Raw genomic sequence first — 16151 nt, 5'->3', positions numbered from 1 at the left:
CCCCTACCTCAGGGGTCCATCGCTCAGGAAGTCTGCCTTTTCCCTCCCTCAGCAGTGGAGTGTTCTTACCATGTTCAGGTCCGTCTGAGGAACCACCATCTTGAGCCTCTCTCCTTGTCTCCCGTCCACTATCCCTTCTATAATCATGTCGATGAGCGGGGGCACGTATTTCTCAAAGAGGTCATTTAAATACTTTTGCTCTACCTGTGGCAGAGAGACCCAAATCCCTTTCAAGAATCCTTTTGTTTTTATTTCTGTTTTTTGTTTTTCCAAGACAGGTTTCTCTGTGTAGCCCCAGCTGTCCTGGAACTCACTCTGTAGACCAGGCTGGCCTCGAACTCACAGAGATTCACCTGACTCCTCCTCCCGAGTACTGGGATTAAAGGTGTGCACCACCGGGCCCGGCTCAGGGATCCTTTTAACTGGAAGTTAATCAAGGGTTTTTCTTGTCCCGACAAAGGCGAGAAATAGCCGTGGCGATGAGTTCAGCAGGTGGCAAACCCCAGATTTGCTTTTCTGGCTACCCTCACTTCCCTGTGCTGCCACAATGACCCCACACCTGAGTGGCGGGAGATAACAGGTCCCGTTCAACAGAAAAGTAGCTGATGGTCCTTGAGTTCAGGCATCGCAATTGAACTTTCAGGGGAGAGTTTAACGTAATGTTGGGTGTGCAGCTGGAGGGCAGGCTCAGCGCTTTAGATGGAATACGAAGGCTGGAGCCGTGGCTCTGCCTTAAGAGCACTGGCGGCTCTTACAGAGGAATTGGGTTCTCCTATCTGCCTTCTTGCATAAATCAGTTGATCCCTGGCCTAATCTGCCAACATCACCACCCATCTCACCAGCACGCCTGCCGCAAAGGTTCCTCGGGCTGTGTGCTCAAGGACGCACCCGGCAGGAGTCCAGCGTTGCTGGCCGTGCTCCAGCTGTCTAAGGATGGTGCTCACCTTGCTTTGTATTTCTTGTTGCAGCCATTTTTTCCAGTATGGCTGGTACTTCAAGTTCTTAGGGTCCACGTAGACCATCCCGCATCGAGACACAGTCGCAGGAGAGGCGTACTGCAAGTCTCCCACCTGCAAAGAGTGAACCCCTCAGCTCAAGAACCCTTCTGGTCACGGCTGCTAGCCTCTGGGTCACACATGCCAGGGCCTTCCCTGTGCAAAGACTCACTAGGGCACAAAGCCCATGCCAGACAGTCGGTATAGCTGTTGGGGTTTTAAACTGAAGATGGAGTTCACGGTGAGATTACCCATGCCTGATGTGATGTCTTCTCAATAAATAAATGTTGTAGGCTGCCTGATCAAAAGTAGGAAAGGTATAATAAACATGTATAACAGAAAATGAGGCAGAGAGACTCAGGGAGAGGTCTCTGGGACAAACAGGAGAGCTCAATACTTGACATGGTAGAAAGACTTTCTTAATCAAGATAAAGGCAAACAGCATGAAAGGAAGATGACTACAAACTTCAGACAAAACAAATGGCTCAAAAAGACAAATAGTACAGTACTGTACTGTACAAATACAGTACACTAGTTGGCTCTGCAGTAAATATTCCCGTATTCTTAACAGTGTCAATAGTGTGCGCTGATAGACAATTCAGAAATGCGATGTTCTGAGGAGGGAAGGTTGACAACTCAGATAGCAGACTCAGAGGACTCGGTCAGCAGATAATATGTCAAGGTTTTAACTTTTGCTTTGTTTCTGTGAGATCAGGTCTTGCTATAGAGTCATAGATGGCCAAGAACTCCTTATGTGGCCCACAATGGGGACAAATTCATGGGAATCCTCCTGCCTCCTGTGAGGCCTCCTAATGGCTGGGATTACAAGCACGTTCAGCAATAATGGATAAATTAAAAGCTGATATTTTTATTTTGTGTGTGTGTATGTGTAGGTATGTACACTGTGTGTGTGTAGTGCCTGGGAAGCCAGAAAAGGGGGTTTAGATCCCACAGAGCTCAGATGATGGGTGTTGGTGAGCTGCCCAGTGTGGATACTGGGAACCAAATTCAAGACCTCTGGAAGAGCAGCAAGCACACTTAGCCACTGATGGCTTAGTTAGCCATCTTTCCAACCCTACTAATGGACAAATTTAGGAAAAAACGAGTGACAAGCTAAGCATGTTATTTATAGATAAACAGGCATGGGGGCACATGCCTTTAATCCCAGTACTGGGGAAGCAGAGGCAGGTGGATCTCTGTGAGTTCGAAACCAGCGTGGTCTACAGTGAGTTCCAGGACAGCTGGAGCTACCTAGTGAGAGCCTATCTCAAAATACAAACAAACAAACATGAAAGCAGTCAACTCTCACTTAAAGAGGGGATCACAGGAGAGGATGGTAAACAAAGGGTTGGAGCCAATAAGATGGCTCAGAGAGTAAAGCATTTGCTACCAAGCCTTACAAGTCGAGTTCAACCCCTGGGACCCACACACTGGACAAAAGAACCAACTCCCACAAGTTGCCTCTGACCACACACAAACCCGAGTCCACAAACGTAGATAAACGTCATGTTAAAAATCAAAGCGTGGCACTCAACAGCTTCTGTGTTTTCATAATCATCTACCCTGATAAAGACTTAAGTCACTAACAGCAAGGCCCCTGTTCAAGCCTGGCTCTCAGCACCACTTGCCTCAAAGAGCAGGGCACAGTGTGCCTGGAGACGGATGCGCTCCCCGTTGGCCAAGGTCAGCAGCTTGTTGTCGTCCATCACTGAGTTCATGTTTTCCACCCACAAGGCATCCACATCGCCGTCAAACAAAATGTACCTGCAGTGACCAACGAGAGATAAGTCACAGAGCCCAGAGCTCCCCCAGTGGCCCCACTGTCCCAGGGCTTTCCAGCCAGGACTTCCCAGGGCATTCCCTTTGTCCTCATGTCTGACCACGTGGTGCATAAATACTAAAATCTCGCTAATGTTGGAGGACTGGAGAACATCACACACAATCCAGCTAGCTTCCTTTGGTGAACTGACCTTCCATCCTTGGATTAATACACTGCTGAACTCGTCAACAGTGCACATTACTGACATTATTTTAATATGCAGACATTTACTGCAGAGCCAACTAGTATTCTACAGTTCATTTCAGAGCCATTTGTTTTGCCTGAAGTTTGCGATCATCATCTTTTTCATCTTATACTATCTGCCTTCATCTTTATCTGTTCTTGTAAGTTACAACATCCCTGCACGGGGACCGTTCACTAAGCCTGAGTGAGTGGTACCATGGGTACAAAAAGTGTAATGGTCCACTACCCCGTACCCCATTTTGTCTGAGGTCAAAGCTGAAGACGAGAATATATTGTAATTTATCAATATTTTTTTTAAAAAAAACTTGGTTTTTTGTTTCCTTTATTTTTAAAAGATTTTTAAATTTTTATTTCATATGTATGAGTGTTTGTCTGCATGAACATCTGTGCCACATGTGCATGCAGTGCCCGAGGTGGCCAGAAGAGGGCAGTTGGAACTGGAGGTGCAGATGGTTGAGAGTAGCCATGTGGGTGCTGGGAACTGAACCTTGGTCCTCTGGAAGAGCAGACAGTGACCTTAACCACTAAGCCATTTCCAGCCCAATTTATTTATTTTCAGACAGGGTCTCATGAGGTAGCTCAGGCTGGCTGAAAACTCTCGTGCCTCAGCATCCCAAATACTAGGTTTACAGGTGTGTACTGCAATGTGCTACACTTAGCTGGGAGAGAGGGAGATCTTAGCTAAAGATCTTAGGACAAGGGGACTGAAAAGATGGCTCAGGGGTTAAGAGCACTGACTGCTCTTCCTGAGGTTCTGAGTTCAGTTCCCAGCAAACACCTGGTGACTCACAACCATCTATAGTGGGAGATTATCAGGATGGTTCCCAATTCCGTGCCAATTATCTTCATAAGGAAGTAGTAGAGGGGGCCAGGCAGATTCTCTGTTATATTCACAATCTCTCTCTCTCTCTTTCCCTCATCCCCTTCCTCTCTCTCTTTGGCCTCTTTGATCTGTTACAGATAAGATAATCCTTTCCCCCTAATAATTCAGCATGTAGTTACTAAGGAAAAGTATATTCTCTTCACAACCCCTGGGCTATTATCAAACTGAGGCTAAGCAACATGTGTCCAGTTCCATTGTGCGGCTACCATCCACACTCTATAATTATGTCACCTCACAACAGGGACTTGCCATCTGTATCCACGGCAGAAAGACTTCACTCAAGCAAGTAACAATAGCTATTCAGACCACTGGGTGTAGGGTTGATGAGCAACAGGGTGCTAGCGCCCCCTTGAGGTATCTCCCTACAGATGGAGGAAATGATGCCTTGTCAAAGAGAAGGCCCTGTGCTGTGGGACGGTCTTTCTGTACACCGTGAATATGTGTTGCTCTCATTGGTTGATAAATAAAGCTGCTTTGGCCTATGGCAAGGCAGGATAGAACCAGGTGAGAAATCCAAGAAGGGATTCAGGAGAAGAAAGGCAAAGTCTGGGGGACACCAGTCAGCTGCCAAAGAAGCAAGAGGTAAAAAAATGAGGTAACAAGCCAAGAACCATGTGGCAAAGCATAAATAAAAATATGGGTTAATTTAGCTATAAGAGCTAGCTAATAATAAGTCTGAGTCATTGGCCAAGCATTTATAGGTAATATTAGGCCACTGAGTGGTTACTTGGGAACTGGTGGGTGGGAGAGAGACCTCTGATTACAGCACTGTGAATAGATGGACATACAGACATCACACATTTCCTGTGCTGAGACAGATACCTCATCCCTGTGACATTTCTGTTGACCTTTCTATAACACATCTGGTCTGGAATATTCTGGAACATCAAAGTCATACAGAAAAAATATTCTAAGAAACTGCTCAAAATTAAAGGATGCCGAAGAAATGGCCTCTAACCCAGGCTTCTGGCTAGTGAGGTAGACACTTACTTCCGTTCCTTTTTGTCGGTCGGCCTGTTGATCTCCCTGAAGATGTTTGACAGCACCCCATCTGTCCAGTCTCGAGTGGTGGGGTCCAGGATGCCGTATAACTCAATGACACTCACAGCTTTGGGGTTCAAGATGTATAACTTCGTCATTAGCCCGAGCCTAAACCAAAGAGGCAGCTTCAGCTATGGCTCAGAGCAACAAAGCCCCATAGGGAGACAGACAAGACCCGTGAAAGGAAGTGCAGATGGGAGCTACTCTAAAACTGATCTGTGTTTCTATTTTGTAAGAAAGGTCAGAGGCAAGGTCTCCTTATGTTGCCCTGGCTAGCCTAGAACTTACTAAGTAGACCAGGCTGCCCTCAGACTAATAGTGATCCTCCTGCCTCTGCCTGCCAGATCATGGGCCTGCACTACCACACCTGGCTCTGTGTGTTGCACACTTTATAAGTCGAGTGGCCAGCACATACCCATCTGTAATGATAGATCCCTACTATACGCCAACTGAAGGAAACCCTGTGCTAACACAGTCCATTGGTGCTCTTCAACTCTAGGGCAGTCTCCCAGACTCAGTCCTGAGATTTTCTGTGCTATCTAGAAATGCTAGACCCACATAAGTCAAATGGCTCTATTTAGAGTTTGCCTGAAACATTGGCATCCATCCAAGCCTGTCTAGACCCCAGCTGTTGACAAGGGGAGGAGCACGAAGCTAGAAAATCAACTCTGTATTTAAGACTGTCACACCACAGTGAGCCATTAGGATGGTCCAGGGGCTTTGTTTAATTATAGTGATTTATGTGATTATTATTATAGTTTATTTTTTATTGGGGGATGTCAGAGGACAGTTCTGGGAGTCAGTTTTCTCCTTCCACCCTGTGGAATCTGGGGTTCAAATTCAGGTTGTCAGGTTTGGCTGACAGTTTCTTTACAGGCTCTGAACCATTTCAGTGGCCCTTCCATGTGATTTAGGGTACATTAAAAGTTGGGGTTGCCTCCTCCTTCACACGGACCTGGTGACAAGCTGTCTGTGGGAGCGACACCCAGCATTGCCCATGGCAGATACCTGTGGGAGCGACACCCCAGCATTGCCCAAGGCAGGTACCTGTGGGAGCGACACCCCAGCATTGCCCATGGCAGGTACCGGGATGCTGTAACTGTCTTCCTAAGAGGTCCAGTGGGGCTCTCACTCCACAAGTCCACCTGACTGTCACAATTTGCAGGAGCGCCTGCTGTGTGTTCTGAAGTCTGGTAACTGAGTCGGCAATGAAGCAAGGAGAAACACTGAGTTTTGGGCTTGCTATGATGGCCAACCCTCTCTGTAAATGTGGCAGCATTTGAGGTCACCTAGGAGACAGCTTCAGGTGTGTCTGTGGAGGAGTTTTGAGAAAATATTTTTTAATAGTTTTAAATATGTATTGTTTTCTGTGTACGGGTGTTTTGTCAACATGTGTGTCTCTGCACTACATGCATGAAATACCCCTGGAGGCCAGAAGAGGGCATCCAATCCCCTGAAACTGGAGTTACAACACTCATGTGGGTGCTGGGAACCAAACTAGGGTCCTCTGCAAGAGCAGCAGGTGCTCTTAACTGTTGAGCCGTCTCTCCGGCCTCATTTTCAGAGTTTTAACCAAGAGTGAATGATCTTCCCTGAATGTGAGTGGGACCATCTCATGGGCTGGGGTGCCAGACAAAATAAAATTGGGAAGAGAAAGTTCATCCAGTGTCTGTTGTGAGATATTTGATCACACAGTGTGTTGCTATCCTTCCTTGCCTGCCTAAGGCATCTTCTAATTGGTTTAATAAACAGCTGAGTGGCCAATAGCTAGGAAGGAGAGGACAAGCAGTACTTCCAATCAGAGATAGGAACTCTGGGAAGAATCTGAGATGGTAGATTCGCCAGCCAGATGTGGAGGAAGTCGGACAATATGGTACTGAGGAGAGGTAACGAGCCACGCGGCAGAATGTAGATTAATATAAACAGGTTAACTTAAGTTTTAAGGACTAGTTGGGAACAAGCCTAAGTTAAGGCCAAGCTTTCATAATTAATAAAAAGTCTCTGCATCATTTTTCAGGAGCTGGAAATCCAAAGAAAAGCCCATTACCAGTGCCATCACTGTCAGCTCTCTGCTTTTCCGTCCTCCCAGGGGTGGGAAGTCTCAGTGCTATGCTCCTGCCCGCCTGCCTCCAGGGACTCCACAGTGCCTGCCTTCCCTACCGTGACAGATTTCATCCTCTTAAACCCTGAGCCAAAATAAGTCCTTCATCCCCATAATCTTTTTGTAGGTATTTGGTCTCATCACTCAGAAAACAGCTCATGATTGGGACAAACACACATCCCATGAGATGGATGGCCAAAGCTCTCACCAAACACTTCCCAAGATGCTGTCCTGACAAACGCCCTCACCCCAGCAGGACACTCACTTTGTCTGAGCCTGACACAGAGCATTGATGACCACAGACTTGCCCCCTCCTGTGGGCCCCACCACCATGGTCGTGTGGCGGGTCAGCATGGTCTCAAACATCTGGACCACTTTATCCACCTGCGGGAAAGACGTGGGCAGTCGTGCTAAGCATAGCTTTTGAAAATAATAGTAATCATCATTAATAATAATAACAACAACAGTTTATTCTGATGGAGTTCAGGGCTGGTGAGCTGACTGAACAGTCAAGGTGCTTCAGGAAGCTTTGTGACCTGAGCGCGTGAAAGGAGGGAACCAAACGCTGTGTAGCGTAGCTGAGGCTGTCCCCGGGCTTCTTCCTTCCTGCCACTGTCTCCTTGAGTGCTGGAGGTATGTGCCACTGTGCTTTCCTTTTATGGCAAAATACTACTTTATTTCATGACTAGACCACATGCATCTGTCCGTCAGTTGACAGACACTGGTTTCCACGTTTGAGCCACTGGGAATATCTGACCTCAGGAGCTCCCATGCGTGTTTCTGCGCAGACATGTTCTCACTGTTCTTGGGCCCGAGCAGTGGGGTCACCAGGCCCTAGGACGCCTCTGGGTGTAACTTGCTGAAGAGCTGGCAGTGCAGTGTGTTATTTTACACTCCTGACAGGACTGTGTGCGTGTGTTTTCACAGGGGAGAGGGAGAACGGCTATTTTCCTCAATTGCTTTCCATTTTACTCTTTGAGATGGTGTCTCTCACTAAACGTGGGGCTCACTGATGTGACTAGATTGTCTGGTCAGCAAGTTTCAGGGATCCACCAGGCTATGCCCTACTAGAGATAGTTTTTAAATGTGTGCTAAGACCGCTGAGACCAGCTTTTTTTTTTTTTTTTTTTTTACATGGGTTCTGGGCAACTGAGCTCAAGTCTGCCTGCTTGTGCGGCAAGCACTTCACTGACTGAGCCGGGAGTCTGATGCCAGCTTGTGTTCTGCAGTGACACACCACCCTGCTCACCTGGATTGGCAGAAGCACGTAGCCACTCTCCTCCAGCACCTGCTCTACGGCATCGTTGAAATCCGGGTAGCGCACACGGGGGCAGTCCAACCCGGGAAACAGGTCGGAGATGAGGCCCAGGAAGAGGGGGACGTCCTCAAACACAAACTTGGGTAGGTTCATGTCCCGCAGCGCTCGCATCAGGACCACATCCTGGAGGGACCAGAGGATGAGGGATTGCCAAAGAACCCAGCAAGCACCGGGACACCCCCCTGCCCAGCACAGCGTGGGGCGTTCTTTTAAAATTTAATGTGTTTAGTCACAGATTTTATATCTCTAGCATAAATACATAATGAGGGACAGAAAGATGGCTCAGCAGACGAGAAGCCCCAAGCTTGATGACTCGTTCTTAATCCCCAGAGCCAGCAAGGTGGAAAGACAACTCACTTTGACAAATTCTTCTCTGACCTCCACAAGCACAGGGCGAGGAACGAGCAAACACACTAAGTAAACAAATATAAAAGACATACTATATGCCTATGATGCGTACCTTTAGTCCCAGTACCTGGGAGACAGAGGCAGTGGGTTTACAAAGCAAGCCAGGGCTACACAGAGAAACCTGTCTCAGCACCCTCCCAAAAAACATAATATATAACAAAACATTTTGTTATGGATTTGTACATATTATATGTTATAGATTTATACATTATATGTTATAGGTTTATATATTTTAAAGAAAATTGGGGGCTGTAATACGGATTGAACCTAGGCAAACGCCTACTACCGAGGTGTGTATCCCCAGTTAAAATTTTTAAAAGTTTAAAATTCTGGCCAGGCACAGTGGCACACACAGTGGTACAATCCCAGCATGCAGGAGCAGAGGCAATGGGTTTCTGTGACATGGAGGCCAGACTGGCCTATGCAGCAAGTTCAAGGTTAGCCAGGACTGCATAATGAGAACTTGTCTCAAAACATTTTTAAATTATGATTTACTATAAAGAAGAAAATATTATAAGGCATAAGCCACTTTCATAAAATATTTTTATGAAAATGAAATATGGAAGTTTATATAAAATATTTCTGGAATTTGCCTTTCATTTTTTCCAAGGATTTATAGATGATAAAAATCCATAATAAAACCTTTAAAAATGGAATGTAAAGCTGGGTGGTGATAGCGCACGCCTTTAATCCCAGCACTCGGACGCAGAGACAGGCAGCTCTGAGTCTGAGATGAGGCCAGCCTGGTCTACAGAGTGAGTTCCCGGACAACCAGGGATACTCAGAGAAACCCTGGATTTAAAAAATGGAATGTAAGATGTCGAGTATATCCAAACAAAAATTAAATGTCCAACATTATCACTGGTGGGAAATTGTGCAAGAATGTCGCCCTCAGAATGCCAGCGATGGATCTGACGGTGGAGTAAGTATCACATGTGACAATTTCTCTCAGTTTTACCGAAAAGAGAAAGTTGGTGGGGAGGTATTGGCTCTGATCAGAGCCCGTGTGTACCTGTGAGACATCTCACTGAGGCCCTTTAGGATATATGCCCGGTGGATGGAGCGATGGCTCGGTGATTAAGAGCACTGGCTGTTCTCTCAGAGGGTCCAGGTTCAACTCCCAGCACTCACATGGCAGCTCACCACCACCTGTAACCCTAGGGCCTCCAAGAGGGCCAGGCATCCATGTGGTACACACAGGCAGACATAACTCCCCCACACATAAGATAAAGAAATAAATAAAAATTTTTAAAATATGCAGTCAATACTCACTAATTGAAGAGGAACTCATATTCCCACTTCAACAGAAGGCTACTCGTGCCCCTCTGCCTCCCTGCCCCCCTAAGATGACGGACTGAAAGTCGCTATAGAAGCACCCTGAATACTAAATACTGGTACTGCCACAAGGACTCTGAACTTGATCTTAAGGTAACAAGTCTCCGAAGACAACATCACCATGAGACGAGCAAAGCCAAGCCATACAGAGGGACATCCCCATGTCCTCCACCTCGTCTTCCACACATGCGTGGAAACTGCACGGAACCACACACAGCCACAGACACTGCGCAGCCTACCTCCTGCAGGTCTGCAGAGCCTCGCTTCAGCTCCCCAGCCATGACCAGCACCGACTTCAGGGCCCGGAGCCCAAAGTCGTAATGGTGCTGCTTGGACAGCTGCTCCCGGGCCAGCTTATACAGAACTGTCATCTTCTTGGCCAGCGTCTTTTTGACAGAAGATAGTGAGAAAAACAAAAATATGAGAGAATAAAGTGACAGAAAGCAGCGGAGTGTCACTGCAAATACAAAGGAACCTGGGTATCCCAGGGACACCGATCTACAGATCTGCATAGGGTTCAGAAAATACCAGGGTGTGGCTCCTTTTCTAATTAAGGCTCCATGAGGGACTTATTCAAAGGACCCCAGTGCTAGCCAGGAGGTGACATGTAGGTGTGTTCAGGCAGGAGGATCAGGAAGTTCAAGGTCATCCTCAGCTATGTAGAGAGTTCGAGGCTAGCCTGGACTAAGTGAGACTTGTCTGAAACACAAAAACACGTTTGCCAAAATCTGACAACTGTCGTACAAAGCTGAGATCATAACTGCCTTCAGTGACGGCAGATCCCAGCAAGCAGTCACAGCCTGCTCACATGGATGCTCCCAGCTTACAGGATCTCAACCCATTCCACAGGTGCCCCTTGCCCAGTTGCTGTTCCTTTCGTTGGTTTGTTTGGTGCTAGGGATGAACCCTTGCTCTTTACTTCATTTTATTTTGCGATGGAGTCTGGCTTTGAATTTATAATCTTCCTATCTCAGTCTCCTAAGAAGCGTGGATTAGAGATCAATATGAGCCACGGTGCCCAGTCTGTCCCACTTCCTGACGACAGCTCCCAGGCTACATCAGTCAAACCCACTGGTCCCCAAGGCTGGGAAATTGGATAAAAACAGACACAAGATCTCATCCTGAAAACCCAGAGTCCTGGCAGCTTGGGGTGGGGTGGAGAGGGTGCAGTGAGAGCCTTGAAGAGCAGCCAGTGCAGGGCTGGAGAGATGGCTCAGTGGCTAGAAGCATATACTGCTTTTAGAGAGGGCTCAGTTTAGTTCACAGCACTCGTGTTGGATGGCTCCTGGCCCAGGGACTCAGATGCCCTCTTCTGTCCTCTGTGGGAATTGCACCTATACGCACTTAAACAGACTCATAACTGAAAAATAAAATCTTTTTTTTTTTTTAAAGAGCATGCATTGAAGAAAACGGTTGGGGTGTGGCTCAGTGGAGAACAGGCCTCTGTTGTATGAGGTGCTGGGATCCATCTTCAGTATCACACAGAAGAAGAAAAAGTGTGTGTGTGTGTGTGTGTGTGTGTGTGTGTGTGTGTGTGTATGTGTGCACACGTGTGAGTGCGTGCGTGCATGTGTTGCATGCAAGTATGTAGGCAAATGTGCCCATGGGTGCACGTGCATACAGAGGCCAGAGGAAGAATTAGCTGTCTCCCTCTCCTACCCTTTGCTGTATTGGCTTGATGCAGGATCTCTCACTGAGCCAGAAGCTCCCTTATTTAGCCTGGGCTGGCTGACCAGGGAGCTCTCGGGATCCACCAGTCTTCTGTTTCTAACACTGGAGTTACAGGTGTGTGCAGCCATGCCCAGCTGCTTATATGGGTGTTGGGGATTCAAACTCAGATCTTCATGACTGTAGAGCAAGTCCTTTCACCCAGTGAGTTATCTCCTTAGTCTGTACCTTGTATTTTGAGAAAAGGTCTCTCACTGACCCTGGAGTTGAATGGTGAAGCTGGCTGGCCAGCAAGCTCCAGGGATATGTCTCCCCAGTACAGCAATGGCAGGTGTGTAGCACTACACTTGGCTTTTATGAGGGTCTGAGGACTTGAACTCAGGTACCCATGCTCAAGGTAGGCACCGTACTGACTCAGCCACCTCTTTAGAACCCTGGTGTGGTTTTCAAAGGCTGACGTGAGAGAGAATCTCGGTGGCATAAAGTTTGGTTTGGCCGGGCAGTGGTGGCGCATGCCTTTAATCCCAGCACTCGGGAGGCAGAGGCAGGCGGATCTCTGAGTTCGAAGCCAGCCTGGTCTACAAGAGCTAGTTCCAGGACAGGCTCTAGAAACTACAGGGAAACCCTGTCTCGAAAAACCAAAAAAAAAAAAAAAGTTTGGTTTGTGCTCTGACTATGGTGACGGTCACTCCATTGCTACACATAACAAGAGGAAGAACATGAACCCTGGTGATGTCTGAACATGGCATGTGCCTGGGCAGCTCACAGGCTGACAAAGACTGCAGCTGTGTGCATAAGATGCCACTCCTGGGGAGGGATACATGGGAGACCTGTGACTGCTGTCCCAACCTCTCGAGCATTAGCACACGACCAAATTAAATCACAGCTTCAGAGAGGGTGGGGAAGGAGCAGAGACAGGGCAGAATCATCCCAGAGCACAGCCCGCAGCTAGCCACCGATGCAGCTCACCTTGGCCCACAGGAAGCCCTCCGAGAAGAGCATGATCTCACAGATCTGCTGCAGGTCGGGCACGATGACGACCACAGGCCTGAACAGTGCTTTCACGGACTCGGGCAGCTCTGTGCGGCCCGCATAGCCGGGGTTCATGGTGATAAAGATGCCCATCCGAGAGTCGAGGGAGATCTCTTGCCCTTCGAACTGGGTGACAGGAGAGGAAGGAGTGGGTGATGTTGTCACCAGTTCAGGAAGCTGGGCCCACAGGGGACATCCCCAAGGGAGATGGTGATGTGGGCAATATAAGCTCTCAGGATTGACACAAAATCCAAGACATCTCTGGGAAGCCAGGTGTGGTGTCCAGTTAGGTATGGTGCCTGTCAAGGTGAGGTCAGGTGTGTCAGGTGTGGTCAAGTGTGGTCAGGTATGGTCAGGAGCGGTCAGGTGTAGTCAGATGTGTCCAGGTGTGGTCAGACGTGATCAGGTGTAGTCAGGTGTGGTTGGGTGTGGTCAGGTGAGGTCAGGTATGGTCGGGTGTGGTCAGATGTGGTCAGGTGTGGTCAGATGTGGTCAGATGTGGTCAGGTGTGATCAGATATGGTCAGATGGTATGGTCAGGTGTGGTTAGGTGTGTCCAGATGTGTCCAGATGTGGTCAGATGTAGTCAGGTGTGGTCAGGTGTGGTCAGGTGTTACCAGGTATGGTTGGGTGTGGTCAGATGTGGTCAGGTATAGTCAGGTGTGGTAAGGTGTAGTAAGTGCGGTCAGGTGTGGTCAGGTGTAGTCAGGTGTGGTCAGATGTGGTCAGGTGTAGTCAGATGTGGTCAGGTATAGTCAGGTGTGGTCAGGTGTGGTCAGGTGTGTCCAAATGTGTCCAGATGTGGTCAAGTGTAGTCAGGTGTGGTCAGGTATAGTCAGGTGTAGTCAAGTATGGTCAGGTGTGGTCCTTGGTGAGGTGTGGTCAAATATAATATCTGGCCTGGCTTAATGTCTGTCTGGGCATAATATCTGGTACACTGTGTAATCCGGTGAAATCTCATGTCTGGCCAGGTTTGATCAGGTTTGGTATCTGGCCAGGTGTGGTAGGTAATTCTCATTGTCAAGCTCGGTGGCTTTAGGATCACTTAGGTATACCTATGGCTGTTTTAGGATCACTTAGGTATACCTCTGGCTGCTTTAGGATCACTTAGGTATACCTCTGGCTGTTTTTGTGAGAATTAACAGGTGGAGGGAGACCTACCCTGAATGTGAGGGCTACCATCCTTGAGATAAGGTGCCTGGACAAATGTAGATGGGGGGAAGAGAAAGCTAGACAACACAGGGATGTCTCTCTCTCTGCTTTGGTGCCACAGGGGTGGGAGCAACCCCGCCCTGCTCTCCCCACCATGATGGACCAAGCCTTTTGAAACCGTGAGCCAAAACCATTGCTTCCCTCACACTCCAAGTGTCTGGTTGCAGTAGCACAAGAGTAACTAATATCTGACAATGGCCCCCACCCAAGATGCCATCCTGGGGAGGGATACAGGTGCCTCCCCACCTCCCCTCACCTGGAATGTGGTCAGCTGGTGGATCAGCGCATTGCGGATCGTCTGGATTTGAGATGAGATGACAGACAGCACCGAGGCATCGATCCGGTTGAACTCATCAAAGCAGCCCCATGCGCCGCACTGGGCGAGGCCAGAGAAGATCTTCCCGACAGCCTAGGGATTCCATTAGAAGGGTCAGGGATTGTTCCTGCTGGCCTTCCATATTAAACAACTTCCTGAGTGGCTGGGTGGAGCGCTGGCACAAGGCCTGTGGTAGAGCAGCTCCCACTCGGGGCTAGACAATCAAGACGGTGCATTTGCACAAACTCCAGATTGCCAGCAGCTAAAGTGCTGGAAGATCTAGCCACAGTGGGTCCACAGTCCCAAGTGTCCTTACTGAACCAAAGATGACCAGTTCCTCTAGAACTCGGAGTGCAGTACTGGAGTTAGCTGCTGCCCTTGCCCCTCTCTATAGCCCCTTACTCATCCATGTTGTCTCCCTGAGCCCAGCAGCCAATGAGTTCAGGACTCTTGCCCTGTGGCTGAGCAAAAGGGTTTTTGTGTATGTGTGTGCATGCATGTGTGCGTGTGTGTGTGCGTGCGTGGTTTTCCGAGACAGGGTTTCTCTGTAGCTTTGGAGCCTGTCCTGGAACTAGCTCTAGTACACCAGGCTGGCCTCAAACTCACAGAGATCCACCTGCTTCTGCCTCCCGAGTGCTGAGATTAAAGGCATGTGCCACCACCGCCCAGTGGAGCAGAAGGTTTTACTCGAACATCCTCCCAGCTATCACTTGTCATTTCAGAAGGCAGGTGCCACACTTCCTACCATGCCCACACTAGGAGTTCCTGCAGAGGAATCAGGTACTGAAAGGGACAGCAAGGCCTTACTTTGTAATCCATGCCTTCGCCACAGTTGGTCACAACACACAGCAGGCCCAGGGCTTTGGCAAGGTCCTTGGTGGTCTCTGTCTTGCCGGTTCCTGCTGGGCCAGCAGGAGCACCTCCCAGATACATGGACAGTGCCTGTGAGCAGCCAAAAGCGAAACACACATGTTCTGGTTCAGAGAAAGGGTACTGCTACCAGGTTCATCTCTGGGACACATGGGTGGACATTGCAATGCCCAATTCCACGTGTCGGCCTGTCTGTGCCGGGAGTTTTCCATATTGCCGGCTAGATATTGTTTCTGGGTGTGTCTGTGAGAGTATCTCAGAGACTGACACTTTATAGTGAGCCAGGTTAGGTAGATGGTCATCCCCAGGGTGGGCAGTGGCATTTAGCCCTGTCCCATGAGAACTGGATGAGACCAAAGGAAGGGAAGATAGTGTCTCCACTTTGACTGCAATAACAGCCTTATACTCTGACATTCCCCAGGGCCTTCAGACCCAAATGAGAGTGGGTAGCTCAGGTCCTCAGTCCCATCTGTCCTGTTGGGCAACAGTTGGCTAGGACACTAACTTGCCTCTGTGATCAATGTCAAAAATGCTTAGACTTGTGGTCTCCCATTGATCCTGTCCCTTTGAACCCCTAACTCACAGATAAGCTTATACGTCCATGCTTTGAAATAGAGTTTCAGGTTTGAAATAGGTAGCCCGGGTTAGCATACAACTTGCTATGTAGGTGGGAATGGCCTTGAATGCCTGATCCTCCTGCCCCCACCTCCAAGCGTGCCCCCTATGCACGGCTTAAGTTCATACTTCTTTCTAGGACAACAAAGGACTTCTTGGCTCACAGTCCGGGGGTACCATGGGCTTCACACTTCCGTTCTCCTGTGTACCCCCAGGTGCAGCAGGGTAATGGGGAGACCAGAGCAGGAATGAGCTGCACATGGCATGAATTTGAGTCTCAGCTCTGACCTGAGCGGTGAGGTAAGGGACCTGGCACACATGGGTGCTTCATGCAG

The 16151-nt window shown here is 48.6% G+C and overlaps 1 protein-coding gene across 1 annotated transcript in view; it reads right to left on the bottom strand.

The window, feature by feature from the left end:
• Dnah10 (dynein axonemal heavy chain 10) overlaps positions 1-16151 on the bottom strand; it is a 124112-nt gene that overhangs the window by 45619 nt on the left and 62342 nt on the right. Inside the window, exons 34-43 of the mRNA XM_038346140.1 lie at positions 15139-15273; positions 14272-14424; positions 12742-12930; positions 10344-10490; positions 8293-8484; positions 7309-7427; positions 4892-5050; positions 2624-2759; positions 945-1070; positions 70-204 (exon numbers count right to left, since the gene is read on the bottom strand). Coding sequence (XP_038202068.1) covers positions 70-204; positions 945-1070; positions 2624-2759; positions 4892-5050; positions 7309-7427; positions 8293-8484; positions 10344-10490; positions 12742-12930; positions 14272-14424; positions 15139-15273 — 1491 coding nt within the window. The remainder of the gene's footprint in view (positions 1-69; positions 205-944; positions 1071-2623; positions 2760-4891; positions 5051-7308; positions 7428-8292; positions 8485-10343; positions 10491-12741; positions 12931-14271; positions 14425-15138; positions 15274-16151) is intronic.

This window comes from Arvicola amphibius, chromosome 10, assembly GCF_903992535.2.
Source record: "Arvicola amphibius chromosome 10, mArvAmp1.2, whole genome shotgun sequence".
NCBI classification, from domain to species: Eukaryota; Metazoa; Chordata; class Mammalia; order Rodentia; family Cricetidae; genus Arvicola; species Arvicola amphibius.
Note: the sequence above shows the minus strand (reverse complement) of the source record. Positions and strands in the feature narration are given on the sequence as shown.